This window comes from Lissotriton helveticus, chromosome 12 (assembly GCF_964261635.1).
Source record: "Lissotriton helveticus chromosome 12, aLisHel1.1, whole genome shotgun sequence".
Taxonomy (NCBI): domain Eukaryota; kingdom Metazoa; phylum Chordata; class Amphibia; order Caudata; family Salamandridae; genus Lissotriton; species Lissotriton helveticus.
The window spans coordinates 748133509-748156763 of NC_136073.1; the positions used below are offsets into that span (position 1 = coordinate 748133509).

The 23255-nt window shown below is 47.2% G+C and overlaps 1 protein-coding gene across 1 annotated transcript in view; it reads right to left on the reverse strand.

Moving 5' to 3' along the window:
* The window catches only part of NDUFS2 (NADH:ubiquinone oxidoreductase core subunit S2), a 117989-nt gene that overhangs the window by 67138 nt on the left and 27596 nt on the right, over positions 1–23255 (reverse strand). The window contains exons 3-5 of the mRNA XM_078671264.1: positions 18916–19106; positions 5729–5849; positions 1063–1175 (exon numbers count right to left, since the gene is read on the reverse strand). Of these exons, the coding sequence (XP_078527390.1) occupies positions 1063–1175; positions 5729–5849; positions 18916–19106 (425 nt within the window). The remainder of the gene's footprint in view (positions 1–1062; positions 1176–5728; positions 5850–18915; positions 19107–23255) is intronic.

The window sequence follows — 23255 nt, forward strand, 5'->3', positions numbered from 1 at the left end:
TGTATGTTGTGGTAGGTACAGTTGTCAGTGATCTCCTCTTGAATTCGTTGTGGATCATCCATGCATTTTAATGAAACTAGGGCTGTGGTGAAGGTCAAACCAATGGATGGAGTCAGAGTCCTTGTATCGTGCTAGATTTTGCATGGTCACCCAAGTAACCTACTCAAGTTCTCTGCCTATTTGTTGGTGTTAAGTAGAGAATTAATTTGAATGTTTATTCTAAGCTTAAATGAAATAGAACCACACCTCAAAGCAGGCAAACATCACATTTAAAAACAGGATAGCCACAACCTAAATCAGATATTCTAAATATCTAACAATATTTAAATCACATCCATTGTCCTCCTTAAAATGTGCAGCAGTGCTTTCCCATTGGGATCCAAACCAAAGACAGAAAAGAGCATTAGCAATACAAAACATTCAAGACAAGAGCAGTAAAGGGTATTGGAGAGAAGCAATCAAGTGGCTTTCTTTCAAGCAGCATGACTTGTGAAAGACGTTAAAGATTACACCCTGTATTTCCCAAAGAACACAGAACTTATCACCAAAATCACCTGGTGCGAAGTTCTTTTTACATGAGTTATGTTTAGAAGTGGAAAGAGGGGATCTGCCTAGTGTGATCTAGTGAATGCAAAACTATGTTTAGACTGTTGTGCTATACTGAATGCCCTTGGTTTCGACGATTTGCAAGCATTTCTCCCATCACCTTTGTGTGTTTGTTGCAATTGTGGTTCTAAAAACACTATTCAGTCTAAGTTTAATTCTGGATCAAACTGTACAGTAACAGCTAATGGGCAACAACGAGCATATCCCCAGATGAGAAGAAATGTGGTTTTTCTGCACTTAAGCTTGGCATAAAAGTGTAAAGTCAACATAAATTGATTCTTTTTTCAATGTCATGTTTTAGTGTCTGGAATGAGTTTATAATTGTTTAGTTGGCAAAAGGCCAAAGTGAAAAATAGATTCCACTCCACAATGTGGAAATAATTCGAAATACTGTCAGTCTGAGCAGCCTGTTCGCTGGTATGAATTCTGCAGAGCACAAGCTTCAAACACCCTTACCTTCTCTCTCTCTTCAAACATCCAGAAGAAGGGGGTCATAGCTCCGATGTCTAGGGCATGAGTGGTGAGAGCCATAATATGGTTGGCGATGCGAGTGAGCTCCCCAAAAAGTACTGTGAGGATGGAGGAAAAGAAAGACACAGGCACGTCAGATAAGACCTTCATACCAATTAAATGCAGAGCAAGGACTTGAAGCATACATGGCAGAGTGATGCGTTATGCTCTGATATCAATGAAGTAACCTTCCTTGCTCTACTATGCCTAGGATTTTGGTATGTCACTCGGAGCTACATAGGAAGCCAGCTGAAGGAGTCGAACGCAGAGTACAGCAAGGTGAGAGTGATGCATGAGCTCAGTCATCGCGGTAGAGGATAAAGTGCGTCTTCCATGTACTATCTTGTCTTTCCTTTGTATTGCAGGGCCTTTCTTTAGGATTTGTGCATGACCAAATAAACTATGTTGCTTTATTTTGATCCTATTAAAATCTTTATTTCAATCGCACTTCAAAATTACAATAAATGTGCTTAAGTTTTGCTTTCTTAACTGCTAAATGTGTACAGTTCATTTACAGGTATTTACATTTTGTTGAGTAATTCTACAAAATGACATCTCACAGCCTTTCCTCGACACTCCCTGTACCCCAGTAAGATTGACACATAATCTACTTTACTTTGGTTTCTCGGACTGCAAAGTGAGAGGAATTTGTAAACACCAATCCCCATGTCAAAGAAATAAGAGCAAAGTGTCAGAAGACATAGCCTTACATGTGACCTCTGCCTTTGAAGCACAGCAAAGTGACATGATAAATGTAGAATTTAAAGACATCTGTAGTCCATTATTGCTTGAACTTTTGCAACCCACCAAAAATTGGCTCGCAACCACAGTTTGGGAAACACTGCTGTAGAATGTATGTACGTACAAGAGAAGAAAATATAAAAGCAATTGAACATCTTCAAATCTTGAGGGTGGAAGAATGAACATTAATCTGAATAAGTGCACAGAGAATATCAGGAGACATGCAGTAGATTATGTAGTAGGCTGGATGTGAACTATTGTGAGTAAGAGCGCTGATAGAGGGACAATTCCTGGCCTCCCATTAAAGCATGGTGTAGAGTACTGGTTGTCTATGTAAATTACATTGTGCTATACCAGAACACAATAATGATGGATAGTTCCAGAATTCCCTATACCTTTATGTAATCCTATAGCAATGTGTTTAAAGATCTATTTAGTCACTGTATCTAAAACACTCTATTGCCCTGTTGGATCACTGTATTTGCGGACACAACATTACCTTTCTTCTTCACTTTTGAGAAAGGCCCATGTTCTGTTCCCGATAGCGCCCTACCTGGTCTTATGGTTTCTGGGGGTCTGTGCGTGGACTCCTAAATGGAGTCTTTTCTCATAACAAGGCCTGGACTATTTACTACAATTACAACAAATTTAAGACGCAAACAGAGTGCTGGTATTCTGAAGCACTACCTCATAGAAACCCATAACCATGTACTGCTAGGATTTCATTTGAACTTAATCTGGATGAAAGTAAAGAATATTAAGACTCAAAAGAAGTGCCTTTAGATTCTAGACAACTGCCAACCAGCACAGGGTCCAGTGTATTTAAAAAGTTGCAACACCAGGCACAGTCAAATGCACAATTTAAACTGTACAATGTATTTATATCATTTAATAAGCGCTCTGTCACATAACGGGTATCCTGGCCCTAAGGGAAACTAAAGGGGAAGAAGAGTTAACGATTCCTACAGTGTAAGCAGTAACTCAGCTTGATAAGAGAGACAGTATATTTAACTGTTTCACAACATTTGGCCACAGCCCAGTTTTTCGTGTTTTTCTGAAGTGAAATAACTTGGGGGTAGAGCTCAAAGCATCTGGAGCACTATTCCCTAAATGAGCTGCTGTGATCATGAGTTCTTGTACCCCATTGTCTTGTTTTTCTGGCTTTGGCTACATAGGCATCATTAGCTGACAAGGAGAGAAGGTTTGTGCCTGGTATATACCACTGATCTTTTGCAGAGGGATTGGGCGAAATCCAAGGAGCGATTTGTTGACGTTACAGAGTGCCTTAAACCTAATTCTTTGTCTAAATGGTAACCAATGTAAGGCCTTCAAGGCCAATGATGTACAGATTACCTTCTGGGTCTATTAAGGGCTACTTTAGCCATCACTTGCTTGGACTTAGTGTAGCCCATCAAGCAGGTATTCAGGGGCTCCCACCAACAAGGCATTGCAATAATGCAGCCTGCGGATTACCAAGGATCTGAATGAGGAAGGCAGTAGCAGAAAGATCTTATGTGGTATTCTAATTAGGAAGAAACAAGACCCAACAGTCTTATTTACATGAGATTCCAGGCTCAGTTTTTTGACAAAGGAATCTTCTAGATTTCTGACAGCCTCTGACGGAACAGGAGACCCGTCTGAGGGACCAGGCCAAATGTTAGGGGGTAGTGGAGCTAGGGACTTAGTTGCTGTGCAGCAAAGGAATTCAGTCTGAACTTCAACGAGTTGGAATGAAGCCAGCTAATGATATCATTCATACACTAATGGAAGGTGCCAACTGACGTCCTGTGATTTGCTTCCAATGATAAGATGAGTGCAATCAGCATAGTTGACCAAACTGACATTGAGGGACTTAATAAGTGATACCAAGGGACATAAATATATATTAAAGAGAATTGGGCAAATTGATGAACCTTGTGGGCCACCATATTGAGCAGTCCTGAACTCCAAGAAAAAAGGCCGGAGGGACACTGCTTGCTGTCGATCAGAAAGTGAAGAGTGAAGTCACTTCGCAACCGTGCCCTTGTCCCCAATCGAGCGTACTGTGATTTACGGTATCAAACGCAGCAGACAGATCTAATAAGATTACTACCACAGATTGACCGTTATCTACTCTTTCTAAGTTCACCAACAGAGGCGAACAAAGTTTTTCTGACCAGTGTCCTGGTCAAAAACCATATGCTCTTCTTCCAAAATTTTGTTGACTTCCAGGAACTGAGAAAACATTTTGCGGACAAAATGTTTCAGAATCTTGACGGGGTATGGTAGAAAAGGATAGGTCTGTAGTTACTCAAGATTGTAGGGTCCAGCGATTACTTTTTAATAAAGGTGATTCAATTGCTCTTTTCCAAGCTGCTGGGACTTTGTCAGTTTACAAAGATTGACAACAGATTTGCCAGAGCTGTGGAAACAAATAGTTTTCCCGTCTGTTCCTTCTAAACCCTGTGAGGTAAAGAATCCAGGGGTAAGCCGGAGGAGATGGACATTGTAATAGTTTGAAATTCATCCTCTGTTAAGCGCTCAAGATGATCTAGTTCACTTACTTACTCCTTAGCACCGAGTCTCAGCGAGACCGGATTCGAAGATAAAATATTGATGCCTTCAATGATTTTTCAAGATTTTCCCTTGAAAAACACAGCCAGATTGTTTCATAAGGTCTGTGACGCAGGTAAAAGATGGTTCACACATTCTGGATTGGACAAATCTCGCATGATGTTGATTTGAACACTTTCTTTGCGCTGTTGGGTGCAGCCAAGACAACGCTACAAAAATGTTCCGCTTTAGCTTTAGAAAGAGAGCTGCTTTAATAGACAAAAGTCTACAGAGTGTGCATCAGTTCCAAACGAGTCTTCATGTATGAAACTGTAAAATGCTACATGAAGAATCCAAACTCAGTCTATAACTAGCTAAACCAGCTTATCTTTCTTGGATCTTGAGCTTCCAACATGTACAGAAGAAATGTAAAGCAGGTACTGGATCTCAGGAGCTTATGAGTCCTTGCCCCCTCGATACTGGAAAGCCTAATGAACCACTGTGGAATGTGGGTAAAATGAGGAGATAAATTGGTCTGGATTCTGAAAATCAGCAGCCTGAAGAGATACTGCGATCTCCTATTCAGAAGCCGCACAGCAAGCAGAGAGATCCAGTCTGCGGCTTTAATACTGAGCCACACTCATGAAGTGGAGACTCAAGAGCTGTAGCCGCACACAAAGGAAGTCTTACAGCAGGTAGAGGCTTTCCAACTAAGCCACGTCCGTCTCCACAAGGACAACGGAATGACACACGATAAGATTAAGATCGACTTTAGTGGGTCCCTCTATCCAGCACCTCCTTTTCAAATAGAAATTGGGGTTAAACTCGCAATACTCCAGCTTGAATAAAGCTTCAACCTAAAGAAATATGCATGAGTAGTAAAATCTTATAAATAAATTACATCACATGATCCTTCATCATAAATTTGGCTATTCAAGGAGGCTGGCTTTTGTTAATGAAGACTGGTGGGAGAAGAATAATTGCACATGCAATTGAATACTTATATACGATGAACTAATCCACCATTTCTATTGCACTCAGAGGAATATTACAGCATGTTACGTGTTAATATATATATTTTTTAATACTGCCTAGCATGTATTGGCTTAAAATACATTTTTTTGTACTGCTAAGGTTTTTGTATAGTGCATATGGATTCTAATGATCTTAATTATTTTAAAGTTGAATTATAACTGTCTGTAATCCAACTCTGCTGATTTTGAAAACTATGGAAGATGCCTATGTTAAGAGAGTGGTAACAGAAGTCATTCATTGGTCCCGCCAGACAATATTGTATCATGTTAAGACTGTGGATTCAAAACGGTGACATTCTCCTTACCCCTGATCCACTGTGCCCTTGGTGGTGGTTGAATATTCAGCAGTTTCTCAACAGCCAATGAGTAGGCCTGTTCATTGCACATCATAGATACATAGTCCAGGCGGTCAAAGTACGGTAGGGCCTGTGGATAAAGAAAATGCAGCAGACAGCGACGGTAATTAAGGGCCTATGGCTACATGAATATTCAGTTTTTAAAGTTGCAACATCAGTGGCCGGTGCTTAATGCAGTCATTCACAAATAAATTATGTGGGCAATTAAGGTATTTGGAATTGCAGTATCCAAGCATGGCCAGTCACAAACATCTAACCTGACACCAGCAGTGCAACTATCCCTCACGCCGGTCATTTCCGCTAAAGTCAATATCCCCCTCTGAGCGCTTTCCTTCTTGAAAATACTGTACCAGCAACTGTACTCTGCCACCCACTTACTCTAAGCAACGTAGCAGAAATGAGAGCGTAATTTTGAGAAAACTCCACATTGCTGCCCCAAGCCATGGCAACCTTGATAATCTTCACGAGGGAGTGATTACTGCCCAGCCAACTACCCTCAATGAGAGTTTGTGGATAGTGGAGAAATGTGTTGGAATGTTAATACTGGTGTTTAGTGAGTGCTTTGGGTACAATTAACATAACAGATTCAATCCAATGATAATAATACATTCTAGTAACAGATTCGACAGCAAGAGCTGGATGGTCCTGGTTGAGTATTCAAAGATATCGGCCCAATGGCTTGCACACCTTCTTATATGAAGCCTCCTACCTCTATTCCAAATTGTGAATATTTCTTCTGATTTACAGACTCTTTTGCACCTCCACTTTATGTCTGCTTTTGTTGTTCTTTCCAACAATTTCTTTCTAGGTTGGCCATCAATGCCTCTTTGCTACCAACCAACAATGACATTTTATCCAAAGAGGGACACAGCCCTTTAATGAACGGGACACAAGAGATTTATGGATGCCTTTGCTCAAATACCAACATTGCGTTTTACCATACTAAGTTAATATTTGACAAATCCCTATCATATTGTAACTTAGTTTATTTATGTGTGAAATTGACAGCAATTCGAGATGGAGTAAAAGAGGAATTATATAAAAACTGTCCAACTGCATTTGTTTGCAAGCAACAAGTTACTTACCAAGCAACAAGTTACTTACCTTTGATAACGTCTTATCTGGTAGAGACTTTATCTAGCTGCAGATTTCTTATCTTAGGAATTCCCCAGGCATCAAACGGGATCCAGAAGATTTTTCATGAGCAGTGCCCCTGCAAGTGACGTCGATTAGGTCCACGTGGCATTGTCTGCACCAGAAGTGACAGCTATGTCAACAATATAGGTACCACCTAGGCGCGCTAGTCAGTTACTTGTCACGACTTTCCACGCCAGAAGTGTGGAGCCATGAATAACACAACACTGACCACTGATGTGGATACATTAGGAAACTGAAAGGAATCCGCCCTGACCCTAGAAACCTGTCTGCAGAACGGGGAAGATGGGAGGGCTCAATAAGGAATCTGCAGCTAGATATAGTCTCTACTAGATACGACTTTACCGAAGGTAAGTAACTTGTTCATCTAGCCACAGATTCCTTACCTTAGAATAGATACCCAGGCAATACCATTGCTGTTGGGTCTGTGGACCAATTCCAAACAAGGAAGGTCTGCAGGACCGAATGGGTGAAGTGCCCATCCCTGCAGACTGGACTGTCCAGGCAGTAGTGTTTGGTGAATATGTGCAAGGAGGCCCACGCTGCTGCCCGATAGATGTCCAGGACCGAAACTCCCCGTGCTAACGCAGTGGTCGCAGCTTTATCTCTGGTGGAATGAGCTGGCAAGCCTTAAGGAGGTGGTTTCTTGCCAATGCGCTGTAGATTTAGATGCAGAGGACGACCCAGAGAGTGTTAGTTTGCTTTTGCACTGCCCGACCTTTCTTCACACCAACATACCCCACAAGGAGTTGGTCGCCCACCCGGAACTCTTGTGTGCGGTCAAGGTAGAACGACAGCGCTCTTTTGGGGTCACAACAATAGAGTCGGTCCTCTTCTTTAGAGGGATGTGGAGGAGCGTATAAGATAGGCAGGGCGACTGATTGGTCTACATTGGATGTGGCGACCACTTTCCGCAGTAAGTAGGCCCTTGTGCGAAGCACCACTTTCTCAGGATAGACAGAGGTAAGGCAGCTTAGATGATAAGCCTGCAGCTCACTCACTCTAGAGGCAGATGTAATTGCCACCAAGAAGGCTGTTTTTAATGTGAGAAACCTGAGGACAGTTGTGGGGAGTCTCGAAAGGATCATACATTAAAAGTGAGAACCAAATTGAGGTACCACTGGGACATAATGAATGGCAAAGGGGGAAACATGTAGAGGAGACCCCTTCAAAATGAATATGCTACTTACCAGTATGCATCTGTTCTTGGCATGTAGGGCTGCTAACATTCATATCTTAGCATTAGATCGCCGCCTAGTGTTGGGCTCGGATGATTGCACATTGTTGTCCTGGAAGAGTCTTCGAAGTATCCTGAGATAGGTGGCTCCTCCCCTGGACTACAGTGCGCATGGGCATCGGCTCCATCCCCAGATTGTTTTTCGCCATTGTGGCAGAAGATGGAGTGAAAAGTGTAAAGGATGTCCATGCTAATGAATAAATACAATAGTATATCTGCAGCTGCGACAGGCACCGGGGAGGAGGGTGGGCGATATGAATGTTAGCAGCCCTACATGCCAAGAACAGATGCATACTGGTAAGTAGCATATTCAGTTCGAGGCATGTGGGCTGCTAAATTCATATCTTAGCATAGAATACATAGCAGTCCCTCCATCAGCGGCGGTTGCCCGTGCCAGCTGCAGAAACCTGAAAAAGTGTCTTGAGAACAGCCTGTCCTACAGCTGCTTGCTGCTTGGAATGCACATCAACACAGTAGTGTTTTGTGAAGGTATGTGGTGTGACCCACGTGGCTGCTCTGCAAATATCCTCTAAAGGAATGTTCCCTAGGAAAGCCATGGATGCCCCCAGTTTGCGTGTGGAGTGCGCTCTGGGGGGTATTGTTAAAGTGCGCTTGGCTTTTTGATAACATATCTGGATGCACTTAACAATCCACCTGGCTATCCCTGCTTTGGAAATTGGGTTGCCTTTGTGTTGTGGTGCGAAGGCAACAAAGAGTTGTTTTGTCTTTCTAAAGGGTTGTGTTCTGTCTATGTAGTACATCAACGCCCTCCGTACATCTAAGGTATGGAGCATTCTTTCCGCCACCGTTTGCGGGTTTTGAAAGAACGCTGGTAAGTCAATAGTTTGGTTTAGATGAAACTGTGACACCACCTTCGGAAGGAATTTGGGGTTAGTGCGTAGCACTACCCTATTTGGATGAATTTGAATGAATGGCTCTTGGATTGTGAGCGCCTGCAGCTCACTGACACGCCTCAGAGACGTAATAGCTATAAGGAAAGCTACTTTCCACGTAAGGAACTGGAGTTCACACGAGTGCAGTGGCTCAAATGGTGGTCCCATCAGTCTGGTGAGGACGACATTGAGGTTCCACACTGGAGCTGGCGGTGTCCTTGGGGGAATGACTCTTTTCAGACCTTCAAGGAAGGCTTTAATGGCGGGCACTCTGAAGACAGAGAGGTGCTGCCTGTTCTGAAGATAAGCCGCTATGGCGGATAGATGTATCCGAATGGAAGTGTACGCCAGATTGCACTTGTAAAGATGCAACAGATAGCAGATGATGTTGGGGATAGATGCATCAAGCGGGTTGATGTCATTGGCTGTACAGTAGATGACAAAACGCCTCCACTTCGCAGCATAGCATGCTCTAGTAGTTGGTTTCCTCGCCTCCTTGATGATGCTCATGCATTCTGGAGGCAGGTTAAGGTACCCAAACTCTAGGACCTCAGGAGCCAGATCGCTAGGTTGAGCTGTTGCGGATCTGGATGCTGAATGTCTCCATGGTTCTGCGTCAAAAGACTGGGCGTGAGACGCAGTCTTTGATGCGGCACCACTGAGAGTTCGAGGAACGTGGTGTACCATGCTTGGCGCGCCCACGTTGGAGCAACTAGGATGAGAGTCATCTCGTGCTGCCTTAGCTTTCTTGCGACCAGCGGTATTAGAGGGGCTGGCGGAAAAGCGTACGCAAATTTGCCTGACCAGTTCATCCATATCGCATTCCCCTGCGACTGTGGGTGAGGGAACCTGGCGGCAAAGTGTTGGCATTTTGCGTTCTCTTTTGTGGCAAACAGGTCTATCTCCGGATGACCCCACTGCTGGAAGTACGGGTGGAGGACAGATGGGTGTAACTCCCACTCGTGCATTTGATGGCTGTACCTGCTGAGCAGATCCGCCATCTGATTGTCCTTTCCTGGGAGGTGTTCTGCCATGAGGAAAATGTTCCTCTGAATGGCCCACTTCCACATGCTCTGAGCCAGATGAGACAGCTGTGGCGAGTGGGTGCCTCCCTGCTTTTGAATGTAGTACATCGCGGTCATGTTGTCCGTCCGGACTAGCACGACCTTGTTGCACAGATGTACAATGAAGGACTTGAGCGCCATGAAGATCGCCATCAGTTCCAGATAGTTGATGTGCATCTTCTGTTGCTGCGTTGACCATAGTCCCTGCACTGTGTAAGTGAGCACATGAGCTCCCCATCCCTGGAGAGATGCGTCCGTTGTCAGGACAATCTGCGGCACAGGCTCTTGGAACAGTCGGCCCTTGCAAAGGTTGTGTGGAGTCCACCAATGCAGAGAGTTGTATGCCCGACTGCTAACCAACACTAGGTCTGTCAATTGTCCACGAGCCTGTGTCCACTGATTCGCTAAGCACTCCTGGAGCGGGCGCATGTGTAGCCGTGCGTGAGGGACTATGAAGATGCAGGAGGCCATCATGCCTATCAACTGCATGAACACTCTCGCTGGAAGCGAGTGTTGTGGCCTGAACCTTTGGATCAGGGCCTGCATGCTGTCTATCCTGACTTGGTTTGGCTGAGCCATGGCCGTCAGGGTGTTGATCGTTGCACCTAGGAACTGCCGGACATGTGCCGGCTGAAGATGCGATTTTGGGTAGTTTAGGGAGAAACCCAGATCGTGAAGAAGGTGAATTGTAGTTGACATGTCCGCGGCGCACTGCTGCTCTGACTTGGCTTGTACGAGCCAGTCGTCTAGGTAGGGGTAGACATGGATGTTCTGCCTCCTGAGGTGCGCCGCTACTGTCGCCAGACACTTGGTGAACACCCTCGGGGCTGTTGTGACTCCGAAGGGTAGGACCTTGAACTGGTAGTGCCTGCCTTGAATAGTGAACCTGAGGTATTTCCTGTGTGACGGGTGTAGTGGAATGTGGAAATACGCATCCTTGAGATCTAAGGTTGCTAAGAAATCTCCTTGGTTTAGCAAGGGAAGAATCTGTTGCAGTGTAAGCATGTGGAAATGTTCCGATAGTATGTACAGGTTGAGGGGGCGTAGATCTAGAATGGGTCTGAGAGATCCGTCCTTCTTTGGAATAAGGAAGTACAGGGAATATACCCCTGTGCCTTCCTCTCCCACCGGCACTTGCTCGATTGCTCCCTTTTGCAGCATCACCACTACCTCCTGCTGCAATAAGAGCAAGTGCTCTGCGGACATAGGCCTTTGCCTTGGCGGGATGTTGGGTGGAGTGGACTTCAACTCTAGGCAATAACCATACTGGACTAGTTGTCTCACCCACCTGTCTGTGGTGATGTTTTTCCAGACGGGCAGGAACTGCTGCAGTCTCCCCCCGACAGGCGTTAGGTGGTCGGGGGGCAGTGACAGAGAGTCACTGTTTGCTTGGAGTAGAGGAGCGGGGGTTGTTGTTTCCTCTGCCGCGACCTCTGTTGCTGTTATTCCTGTAACCTCCCTTGTTCTGTTTCGTGAACGAGGATTGCGCTCCACCTTTTGAGAACTGGGATTGTTGACCCATCTGTCCTCTGGTGACCCCACGTGCACCTGAGCGACGAAAATTGCTGCCACGAAACTGTTGAGACTGCAGGGCCCCCATGGATTTAGCAGTTTCCGTGTCCTTTTTTATTTTCTCTAGGGTGGTGTCAACATCTGGACCAAACAGACTATCAGGATTGACCGGTTGATTAAGAATTGTTGTCTGAATATCCGGTTTAAAGCCTGAGATGCGTAGCCACGCCTGTCGTCTCAGCATAACGCTAGTGTTGACAGCCCTAGCAGCTGTATCTGCAGCGTCAAGCGCACACTTGATGGCTGCGTTTGAGATTAGCTTCCCTTCGTTAATGAGCAGTTGTGTAGCTTCTTGGAACTGTGGAGGCAGGTGTTGTACAACCTGTTCTAGGGTGTCGTAGTGTGCCCTATCGTAACGCGCCAAGAGCGCCTGTGTATTGGCGATGCGCCAAAAGTTTGATGCCTGTGCAGCTACTCTTTTGCCCCCTGCCTCTAGCACTTTGGACTCCTTATCCGGGGGAGGAGCTTCACCCGTTGTCTGGGAGTTGGCACGCTTCCTGGCATTGGCGACCACAAGAGAGTCCAGTGGCAATTGTCCCCGGATGTAGGCGGGGTCCGCAGGTGCAGGCCTGTACTTCTTTTCAATGCGAGGGTTGACCACTCTCGCTCTTGTAGGCTCCTTAAAAATGTCCCCAGCATGTTTGAGGACTCCTTTTAGCATAGGAAGTGTCTTTACTGTCCTTTCAGAGACTGAAAAGGTGTCGAAAAGGAAGTCTTCCTCAACCGGGTCGGCATGCATGTCCACATCATGATTGGCTGCCGCCCTTTCAAGTAGTGCATGAAAGCCTGCTGAGTCCTCAGTCGGGGATGCACGTGCATTAAAGAGCTGCGGGTCCTGCCCCACACCCTGGGTGTTCTGGTCACCAGTGTCATCGTATGAATCCGGTTGTGCATCAGGTTCATCGATAGGGAAATTGTACTGCTCGTCCTCATCATACCCCTCACCCGCAGAGTGTTCTGGGGAGGGAGTAGGGCTCCGTCTTGGAGGAGGCTGGATTGGCTCCGTGAGGCCTGAGGCGTCAAGGGGCACCCTCTTCTTTTTCAGTGGGATGACATAGGAGTCCACTGGCTCCGAAGTAATTTTCCTCTTATAGAGGGTCAGCTTGCCTGTGTCAGCGTCGATGAAATGCTCTGAATCGTCTTCTGATTCGAGTACCCGACGTGGAAGCGTGCCAGCCGGCGAAGAAACTTGTTTCGGAGCCGGTTTGGTTGAAAACGCTTTTGGCGCCTCCTTAGGTGGCAAAAGAAAGAGAAGTTTTCCAGAAGGCTTTGCTGGAGTGTCCTTTTGCGGCTGCGGCGATGGTATCGGAGCCGACGGGGCAAAGGCTTTCTCCCTGATTCTTTGCAGTGAGTCTGCGATGAGGGACGTCTCACTCACAGTGGGTATCGTCGCTGACGAGGATGGTCTGATCGGTCCCTCGTATCCGACGTCCTTGCGGGCCTTGTGCGCTTTGGGCGCGGAACCCGCCTTCACCACCTCCGATTCCTGAGTCCGGGGCGCAGACTTCTTGTGCGTAGCCTCCTTGGAGCCGACTTTGGCGGGCTTGGACGGCGTCGGAGCCGCTGACCCGTGCCGACCATCTTTCTTGGAGGACCCCTCCTCAGGCGTCGGTTTCGATTTTGCAGCATCGGAATCGACGGACTTCTTCGGCTTCTGCGGACCGGAGGTCGACGGAGCCGATGGGGTAGCGGGCACCGTCTTTTTCACCGGCACGGCAGCCATCTTAGGGACACTCGAGTCCTTAAGTTTCGGTTTCGTTTTCGGGTCGGCCATTTTAGGTGTCGTCGATCCCGATGGTTTCAGTTTCGTTTTCGAAACAGTCTGCTCAGCAAGTGAGTCCGTAGCCGGGCCCGAAGGCGGGGCTGTGGCTTGCGGCAACGGGTCTTGGGTAAGGCCGACAGGCGATCCCGTGTCCCGGTCGGTATCTTCGTAACCTTCGGGGCAGAGCTCGTCCCCCGAGCTGTCTGCCGCGGCCCCATAAATCTCATCGTCGTCTCTTACCTCTTCGACGTATTCAAGGCCTTGACCCGCGACTCCGTCGTCGTCTCCCGGATCTGCCTCGACCTCCGTCTCTGGTGGGGAGATTTGTAGATGGTGACCCTGGACCTCTTCGTCCTGGTCGCCGAAGATGTTCTCCGGATCCGGGGCCGCTTGCTTAGCTTCCAAGCGCACCGCGCGCCGAAGCTTGAGAGTTTTCTTGGAGCGGAACTGCGCACACAATTTGCACTTTCCGTCGTCGTGGTCAGGCGAAAGGCACTTGTTACAGACGGGGTGTAGATCGATGTGTGGGTACTTGGACCCACAGAGCGGGCAGTACTTAAACGGGCTCCGCTCCATGTCCGAAAAGGCTTGCAGTCGTGTCGCGATGAGAAGGCCTCAAAGTTCAGAGAGCGAAGAAAACTCCGCTTATTCCGGCTCCAAGAGACGGAAGACTCGAGACCGTGCGCAGACAATACCGACGCAAAGAAATCGAGGCCTTTTGGCCGCTAAAAGTCAGTTTTACTTGGTTCCGACAGTAAGACGTCGAGACCACATCCGAACCCAATGGCGGAAAAAAACAATCTGGGGATGGAGCCGATGCCCATGCGCACTGTAGTCCAGGGGAGGAGCCACCTATCTCAGGATACTTCGAAGACTCTTCCAGGACAACAATGTGCAATCATCCGAGCCCAACACTAGGCGGCGATCTAATGCTAAGATATGAATTTAGCAGCCCACATGCCTCGAACACGTATGTACAATAGGGAATTTAAACAAAGAGGGTTGGTCAGTTAGCCGAAAGAAGGCAGACAGAGAAGAGAGATATCCCTTAAGAGTACCCAGAGCAGTGCCCTGCTGGGCAAGGGAAAGAATGGAGAGTAAGAAAGGGGGCAGAAGGGGGTTTAATGGATTTAACTGCACACCATCCCACAATATTTTTCCAACAGCAGGTGCATACCATTTTGGTGGAGGACGCTCGGCTGCCAGGATGACATTACAGACTTTGGGAGGAAGGGTGAACGCGGTCAACTGCCACCGCTCAATCTCCACGCAAGAAGGTGGAGAGTGGACAGATTCGGTTGGAGAACCCTACCCTCCCCTGCTGCTGCAACAGAAGATCCTCCCGAAGAGGCAGCCTGATTGGAGGAACGATGGCTATGCTCTGTAGCTCAGGATACCAAATTCTCTGTGCCCAGTCCGGAGCCACAAGGATGACTTGGGCCCAGTCGTTCTCGATCTTCTTGACAACTCTGGGCAGGAGTGGTATGCTTAGAAAGGCGTACACCAGGCCTGAGCTCCACTCCCGACGGAAAGTGTCTCTGAATGAGAGCCACCTTCGAAACTCTAATGCATAAAACTGCTGACACTGCTCATTCTCGATGGAGGTGAACAGATCTAACCAAGACTCTCCCCACTGCTAAAAGAGACCTTGCGCCACCTCCGGGTGGAGACACCATTCGTGATCCGCTAGGCATCGACAGCTGTCTGCCCAGGTGTTCTGGGATCCTGCCAGGTGTTGAACCACCAGGGATATGTCCTGCTGTTCCAGCCATGTACAGAGGCGCAGGGCCTCTTGACAGAGGGTCCACGACCTCACCTGCCCTGTTTGTTGCAGTACCCAATGGGGGTGGTGTTGTCCATGAACATCTGCACTAGCCTTCCCTTGATGGAAGATAGAAAGGCTTTCAATGCCAGTCAGATTGCACGGAGCTCCAGCAGGTTGATGTGGAGTCCGGATTCCATCAAAGACCAGAGTCCTCTGATTTCCACTTCTCCCAGATGGCCACCCCATCCCAGGAGTGACGCATCTGTCACTACTGTCAGCTCTGTTTAGGGAAGGCAGAAGGTTCTGCCGCGGACACATTCGCGGTTCATAAGCCACCACTGCAGGCCTTTTGTAGTTCCCTGTGTGATCTGGACCATGTCAGAGAGGTTCCCCTGATAGTGTACCTATTGAAACTTCAAGTCCCACTGCACAGCCTGCATATGCCATCAGACATGTGTTACAAGCAGGATGCAAGAGGCAATGAGTCCCAAAAGCCTCAGGGTCTGCCTCACCGAAATCCAGGATAGAGGAGACACATCGGTATTATAGCTTGAATATCCTGGACTTGCTGCTCAGGAGGATAAGCCAGATGAGAAGAAAGGGAGCGTCTGAGAGGGAGTCAGGTGTGACTCCGGTATGTTCCCAGTGAACCCCAGCAAGTGCAGGAGGTTCGACGTAGTCTGGAGGTGGGAGACGACAACCTGGGGCAAGCCAGCCTTCAATAGCCAGTGGTCGAGACAGGGGAAGACTAGTACCCCTAATCTTCACAGATGAGCTGTGACCACGGCCATCAACTTGGTGAACAGCCAAGTGGTGCTGGTAAGGCCAGAGGGGAACACAGTGAACTGAAAATGCTTGTGGTCTACCGTAAACTACAGACAGCACCGGTGTACAGGCAGGAAAGGAATATGGAGATAGGCGTCCTGCAAGTCCAATGGTACCATCCAGTCTCCTGGGTCCTGGGCAGTAAGGACCTGCGCTAGCGTGAGCACCTTGAATGTCTCCTTTTTGAGGAAGAAGTTGAGGGCTCGTAAATCAAGGCTACGACTAAGGCCCATGTCCGTTATGAGGAACACTAAAAAAGTAGCAGGAATAGCAACCACAGCCTAGGTCTGTCATCGGAACCCTCTCTATGGCTCCCGTGGCCAAAAGAGCCATGACTTCCTAGAGGATGAAGGATAGATGATTCTCAGACAGCTGGTTTTGAGATGGTGGCATGGATGGAGCCACTTTCGGTGATCTGCAGGACTGTCCAATATTATGAACTGCCAGTGGGGCAGGTGATGGTGAACCCTGCCGCCAACTGGAAATCCATGACTGTAAAGGGGCAGATCAGAAGGGCTTGGAGGCAGGGGATAGACCAGACCGCTGGCTACCTGGCCCACGAGGTCTGCCGGTACCACGACCATGTCCACGCAGAGGCTGGGAAGCATATGCAGCTCGTGGCTTGGAGGATATTGGCACGGTTGGAAGCCACTTCTGTAGCCATGTAAGGAGCGAAAGGCAGATTGGCGATGACATGGGACTGCAGAGAAACCCAAGAACTTAGCCGTAGCCCGGGAGTCCTTAAAGCATTTCAGCGCAGAATCTGCCTAGCCTCAGAAGAGACAGGTGCCATTGAAGGGCATGTCCATAAGGGAAGGTTGGACAATGCCTGAAAGGCCAGTCATCCTCAACCAGGCATGGTGCTTCAGAGTCACTGTCAATTAAACTAATCTGCAGTGAGTCGGTCTTGTCCAAACCACAGTGAATTATGAACTGCATCCCTCCCATCGGCAACAGCCTGACAGAGCATGGCCCGTGCTTCCTTCCAGACCTGATCAGAACTTTTGCCACCATTTCCCACAGAGTGTGGAAGCAGCGGCCCAAAAGACACGCAGTGTTCACAAACCACAATGCAATGCTGGAGGAAGAAAACATTTTCTTCCCCCAATAAGTCCAGCCTCTTGGATTCCCGGTCCAGGGGAGCAGTAGGCAATGTGCCCTGGGAAGTTGAGGCTTGGACCGCACTCCAGGATAGCTTGTAGGGTGGGGAAACGTGGGTCTCCTGGAGTGGGGCGGTGCTGGCAGGTGATCGTTCAATTCACAGGAGCTTCTGTGTTGCATTTAAACTGGGTCCCCAACAGGACGTCAGTGAGTGCCTCACTGAACTGGAGTAAGGTTCAGATGAGAAGACTCCCAGTTGAAACACTTCTGTCAAAACTTTAGTCTTTACTGCCACTGAGGGCAACTGAAGGTCAAGGACCTCAGCCGCTCTCTGCACCACTAATTGCGCATAAAGCTCTGTCCTCCGTAACCACAGTAGAGGGAGAAAGCATGCCAATATCTGGAGAAGTAAACAGTCCACTGATGTCACCTAGTTCCTCAGCCCTTTCCATATGAAGGTCGTATGGCTGGTATTCTTCAAGGTCCTGTAACCCCCGTCATTGCTCCCTAAGTCCCAGCCCATGAGAATAGGGCTCAAGCTCCGATCTAGGAACAATAGGTCCTGCCGGCTTTGGATGCAGCGTTGAGCGGCACCCCTCTTGCCCTGTGTCGGAGTCAGGGATCGCGATGGCGCCACTAGTGGGCGCGGGGAGCATCGGCAAACACTGGGTTGGTATGACCGGCATGAGTACGGAAATTTTAGAATAGATCCCTGGGGGCCCACCAGTGCCGATGGCGTGGAGCCTGATGGGACCCCCTCTGACCCTGCAGGGCCCAATGACATGTCAACAGGGCCGCACTGCCCAAATATGAGGCGCATGGCCTCATAAAACTCAGAGGTGGGAGGAGGTCACTGCGGCTCCCGGAAAATCGGAAGGCACGAAGACGGCCCAGGCGCAAGCGCCGAAGAACCAGGCCTTGAATGCGGATGCTCCCTCGACTTGTTGGATGACAGACGAAGAGAAGTCAAAAAACGCATCTACTTGTTACTCTTCTTTTTGTGCCGCTTATCTGAATGTCCAGAGGACTTGAAGTGGAATGATGAAGACTTTGTGAACAGTGCCTCTCTTAAGTGGGACCTCAATTTTCAGTCACATGCAGGGCTGCCATGCGTTTTAGGGACCGCTCCCTCAAAGCCTTCAGATTCATGGCCCAGCAATCGGAACATGACTCAGAGCTTGAATCCGGTCTTCCTAGATGATATTCTATCCCAACAGGAGGAATACCCCTCAAAAGAAGATGACAAACCATCAAAAAATGACTATGGAGTAGCTGGCCCGGAAAGAAAATAACTTACATCAGCGCGCCAAGGTGGCGCCTACATAGGTGATGCGGATGTCACTTCCAGCACTTATGATGGCATGCAGAGCTGATCGACATAAACTACAAGGTTGCAGGGGTACTGCTCATGAAAAATCTTCCAGATCCAGTCTAACGACTGGGGAAATTCTAAGATAAGGAATCTGCAGCTAGAAGTCTCTATCAGAAACTTGTTTTCAGGTTGTTGCTAATTACAGGAAATGAGGGAATTGAGGTGTTAGAAAATAAAATGAATTGTCAAACATCACTGGATTTCTCGTCAAACTGCTTAACAATGATTAGAATGGGATCCCCTTGGGTTTATAGTGAGCAAATTAGCCATTACACTATATAACGTTTGAAAAAAGGAAGGCACAGTAGTGTGAAGAGGAATCTCATCTGGCAACAAAAGTCTTTCGTGGGTAAAAATGTTTGGGGTCCTGCGTTATAAAGGACAAATTACCTGCAAATAGGTCTTGTATTCAATCAGCTTCTCTGTACCACGATGGAGTAAGCCAATGTGGGGGTCACATCTCTTCACAGATTCTCCACTGAGCTCCAGTACTAAGCGCAAAACTCCGTGAGCTGCAGGATGCTGAGGCCCAAAGTTGATGGTTAGGTTGGAAACATCCTTCTGAGCAGGGGGGTCCTTGTCTATGCAGAAGCACAAGTGCCAGAGACATTTTAGTTTTAAGGGCGCTTGCATGGAACCCATAACATATTTGAAGCCTAAGACTTAAGACCCACTTTTAAATAGAAAGTGAGAAGAAATGGAGGTAGTATGGACGTGCAGTCCATTTGAAAAATGGAAGTAATGTGATTCACTGCTGGATAGTGTTTATGTAATTTCCAAAACTCTAAGGTGGCACCTTATGCACACATTGATCCATCTTCCGAATACACTGCCCTCCCTGTTCCCTACCAGTTCTGCACACTGGTGGTGGCTGATGATCTTGGTAGAGTGTAATGCATGCTGCGAATTCCACCAGTGAGTAAGACTTCTCCTTCTCCCCAGGGAATATTTTTAAAGAACTAGGTCAAATAGGGCATTTTAAAGCACAATTTGCTATAAAGCCATAGTCTCGGAGAGACACTCCTGAAATATTCTAGTACTTACTAGTGGTGTCAAAGAAGCTGGACACTCCACAGAAGCTGACCCCATTTATTTTCAAAATCTGCCATAGATTCACTCTATATGTTAGCAATTACCTCTAGTATGTCACGTCCAGGATTTTGTCATGGGTGCCACACACACTATGCCACAAAATACACAGAATAGGCCAGAATTCTGCTATAGCTGCCCCATTTATTACATTAGTGCATTTAAATGTCAGAAATTACCTCTGGTGTGCAAGGACCAGCATTTTGCCATATGTGCTTTCATACCATGGGTACCCTCTCTTATGCAATGAACTACTTCTAATTAAGTCACCGGCGGTTGTTTGCCATGAGTGACTCTATAAGCAAATAAATGAATCCAGTATGGCAAAGCCTGCATTTTGCCATGGGCAACATCCCCCATCAACATGCCACTGGTGGCATATCCATGAACCAAGAAATACCTTCAGTATGCCAGGGCCGGCTGCACACTTGCATCAACACATAGCAACAACTCAGAGACACTGACATCCTCCCATGCACTAACTCTCTTTCACATTATAGCTCATACATGTTTTCATTCACAACGTCACTCACAATTCAACTTTCCAATCCCCTTGTGTTGGGTTAGAAAAGCTTGCACTGCTACACCTATGCCAGTGTTTTTCAAACATGTTCTAGATACACTATTCAAAGGTCAAAACAAATAGCATTGTAAATACTTGTTTTCATGTTCAATGTGAACTAACATTGCTCTTAAACAGATGAGCAGAGTTTATTAGGTCTAAGCCTACCAGACAGTGCTGTCTGGTTTGCTAAAGATATCTTGAGGATATTTAGAAAACTGACCTAGGAATGAATTCCGCCCGGTGCTTACCATTGGCTTTGTTGATTGTAACTCACATTTTCAAGCCTTTCTATTTGCTGGCTTTATTTGCTTTAGGCTCTCCAGCCTCTGTATGTCCCTGCCACTGCCCAAACCTTGTTTACTCTATTCTTCCACAAACTAGCTTTCTGTAAAAAAGGCCTTTAAATCAAGTTCTTATCTTGTCACATTTGCGGTGCATTCAAAGACAGAGGCCAAATGTCAAGCTCTCTCTTCTGAGGGGGCTTGGTGTTTACTTTGCTTTCTCTGACTTCAAAGTGAGAGAATTTATGTGACAATCCTGCTGATTATCTGTCTAAGAGGAGATCATGTAGGATGGTATTTATTTTAGCATATGGCAACAAAAAAAAAACTGAACTGTGCTGATGTTTAAGATTATAGCAGAATTAGAGCAAATTAAGCACTTTTTTTTGTAATTCAGAAGTGCGGTGTAAACAAATATTTGAATACGATCTAAACACTAGGCGATGACATTTGCGCACATTATCTTTTGTGTGCAGTAAAACTGTTTTTCAGTGCAAATGTAATGGTCATTTCAATTACAAATCTATTGTCTGTAATTGCAGTGCACTACCACACCATGCATACTACTCTACTACACTCCACTCTATGCCACGCCACTCCAATCTATGATACTCCACTCTACGCCCCTCCACTCTTAAGACACTCTGCGACATGCCACTCACTCCCCAACCTGCCCGTCCACTTCACTTACACCACGCAACTGTAACCCATTCTACTCCAGCCTACTCCACTTTGCTACAATATATCCCAATGTACTCCAGTCCAATTTACCCAACTCCACTCCATCCAATCTACCACACTCCCCCCAAAAAAAACTCTACCCCACCTCACCCCAATCTGCCCAACCAAACTCTAATATACAAAACCCTCTCCAATCTACCTCACTTCAATATATCCCATTCTAACCCAATCTACCGAACTACACTCCACACCAATCCACTCAAATCTATCTCCCTCCAATCCACCCCACGCCAATCCAATCTAACCCAACCAACCCCACCCCACTCCAATTTACCCCTTCAACCCCAATCTACTGCACACCACTCAAATCAATCACACTATGCTGCAATCTATCCAACTTCACTACAATCAAATCCAATCTACCCAACTCCAATGTACCCCAATCCAACCCACTCCAACCTACCCCAGTCGAGTTTACCCCAGTTCATTCCAAACTTGACTCCAATCCATCCAACTCCACCCCAATCTACCCACTACACCACAATCTATCTCACTCCAATCTAATCTAATCTACCCCACTCCAACCTAGCACAGTATACCCACTTCAATTTAGCACACTCCAATCTACCCAATTTACCCCACTCTACTCTACCATAATCTACCCTACTCCACTTCACCCCACTCTACCATACTCCACTTCAATCTAACCCACTTCAATCTAACCTACTCCAATCTAACCCACATCCAATCTACTCCACTCGGCCATACTCTACCCTAATCCACCCCACTCTACCCCACTCCAATCAACCCTACCCACTCCAATCATACCCTGTAGATACCCTACTCCAATCTCCCCCACTCCATTGCAATCTCCCCTACTCTAATCCACCCAATCTGCCCCACTCACCCTAATTTACCCCACTTCACTCCAATCTCCCTCGCTCCACTACATTATCGACTCCACTCAAATATATTTACTCCACTCCAATCTACTCCACTCTACCCCAATCTACCATACTCAATTCCTCTCTACCTCAATCCATTTCACTCCACATGCCACTCCAATCTACCCCACTCCACTCCAATCTACCCCACTCCACTCCAATCTACCCCACTCCACTCCAATCTACCCCACTCCACTCCAATCTACCCCACCCCACCCCACTCCAATCTACCCCACTCCAATCTACCCCACTCCAATCTACCCCACTCCACCATAGTCCATTACTCTCCATCAAATCTGCCCCACTACACATGCCACCCAACTCTACCCCACTCCAGATAAATCTACCCCATTCAATCCCACTCCAATCTACCCTGCCCCAACCCAAACTACCCTACTCCAACCTACCCCACCAATCCCAAACAACCCGATATCACTCTATCCAACACTTCACTTCTATCTATCCCACTCCAATCAAGCCCACTTCACTCCAATCTTCCCTTTCATAATCCACCCAGTCTACTCCACTTCAATCTTCCCCAATCCACCCTAATCTACCCCACTCCACTGAACTCCACTCTTCAACGCCAATCTACCAGACTCCACTCTACCTCAATATATCCCACTCCACCCTAATCACACCACTTCCCCCCAACCTGCCCCAACCTACTAACATCCAGCCAATCTACCCCACTCTAATCTACCCAACTCCCCTCCAATCTATCGGACTCGTCTCCAGTCTACCCCAATATACACGCCTCCACTCTACCCCAATCTGCCCCACTCCAATCTGCCCTAATCTACTAAACCCCAATCTAATCCCACTCCACCCAATCCATTCTACACCAATCTAACCCCCACTCCATTCTACACCAATCGAAACCCCCACTCCATTCTACACCAATCGAAACCCCCACTCCATTCTATACCAATCGAAACCCCCACTCCATTCTATACCAATCGAACCCCCCACTCCATTCTATACCAATCGAACCCCCACTCCATTCTATACCCAATCGAACCCCCACTCCATTCAACACCAATCGAACCCCCACTCCATTCGACACCAATCGAACCCCCACTCCATTCGACACCAATCGAACCCCCACTCCATTCGACACCAATCGAACCCCCACTCCATTCGACACCAATCGAACCCCCACTCCATTCT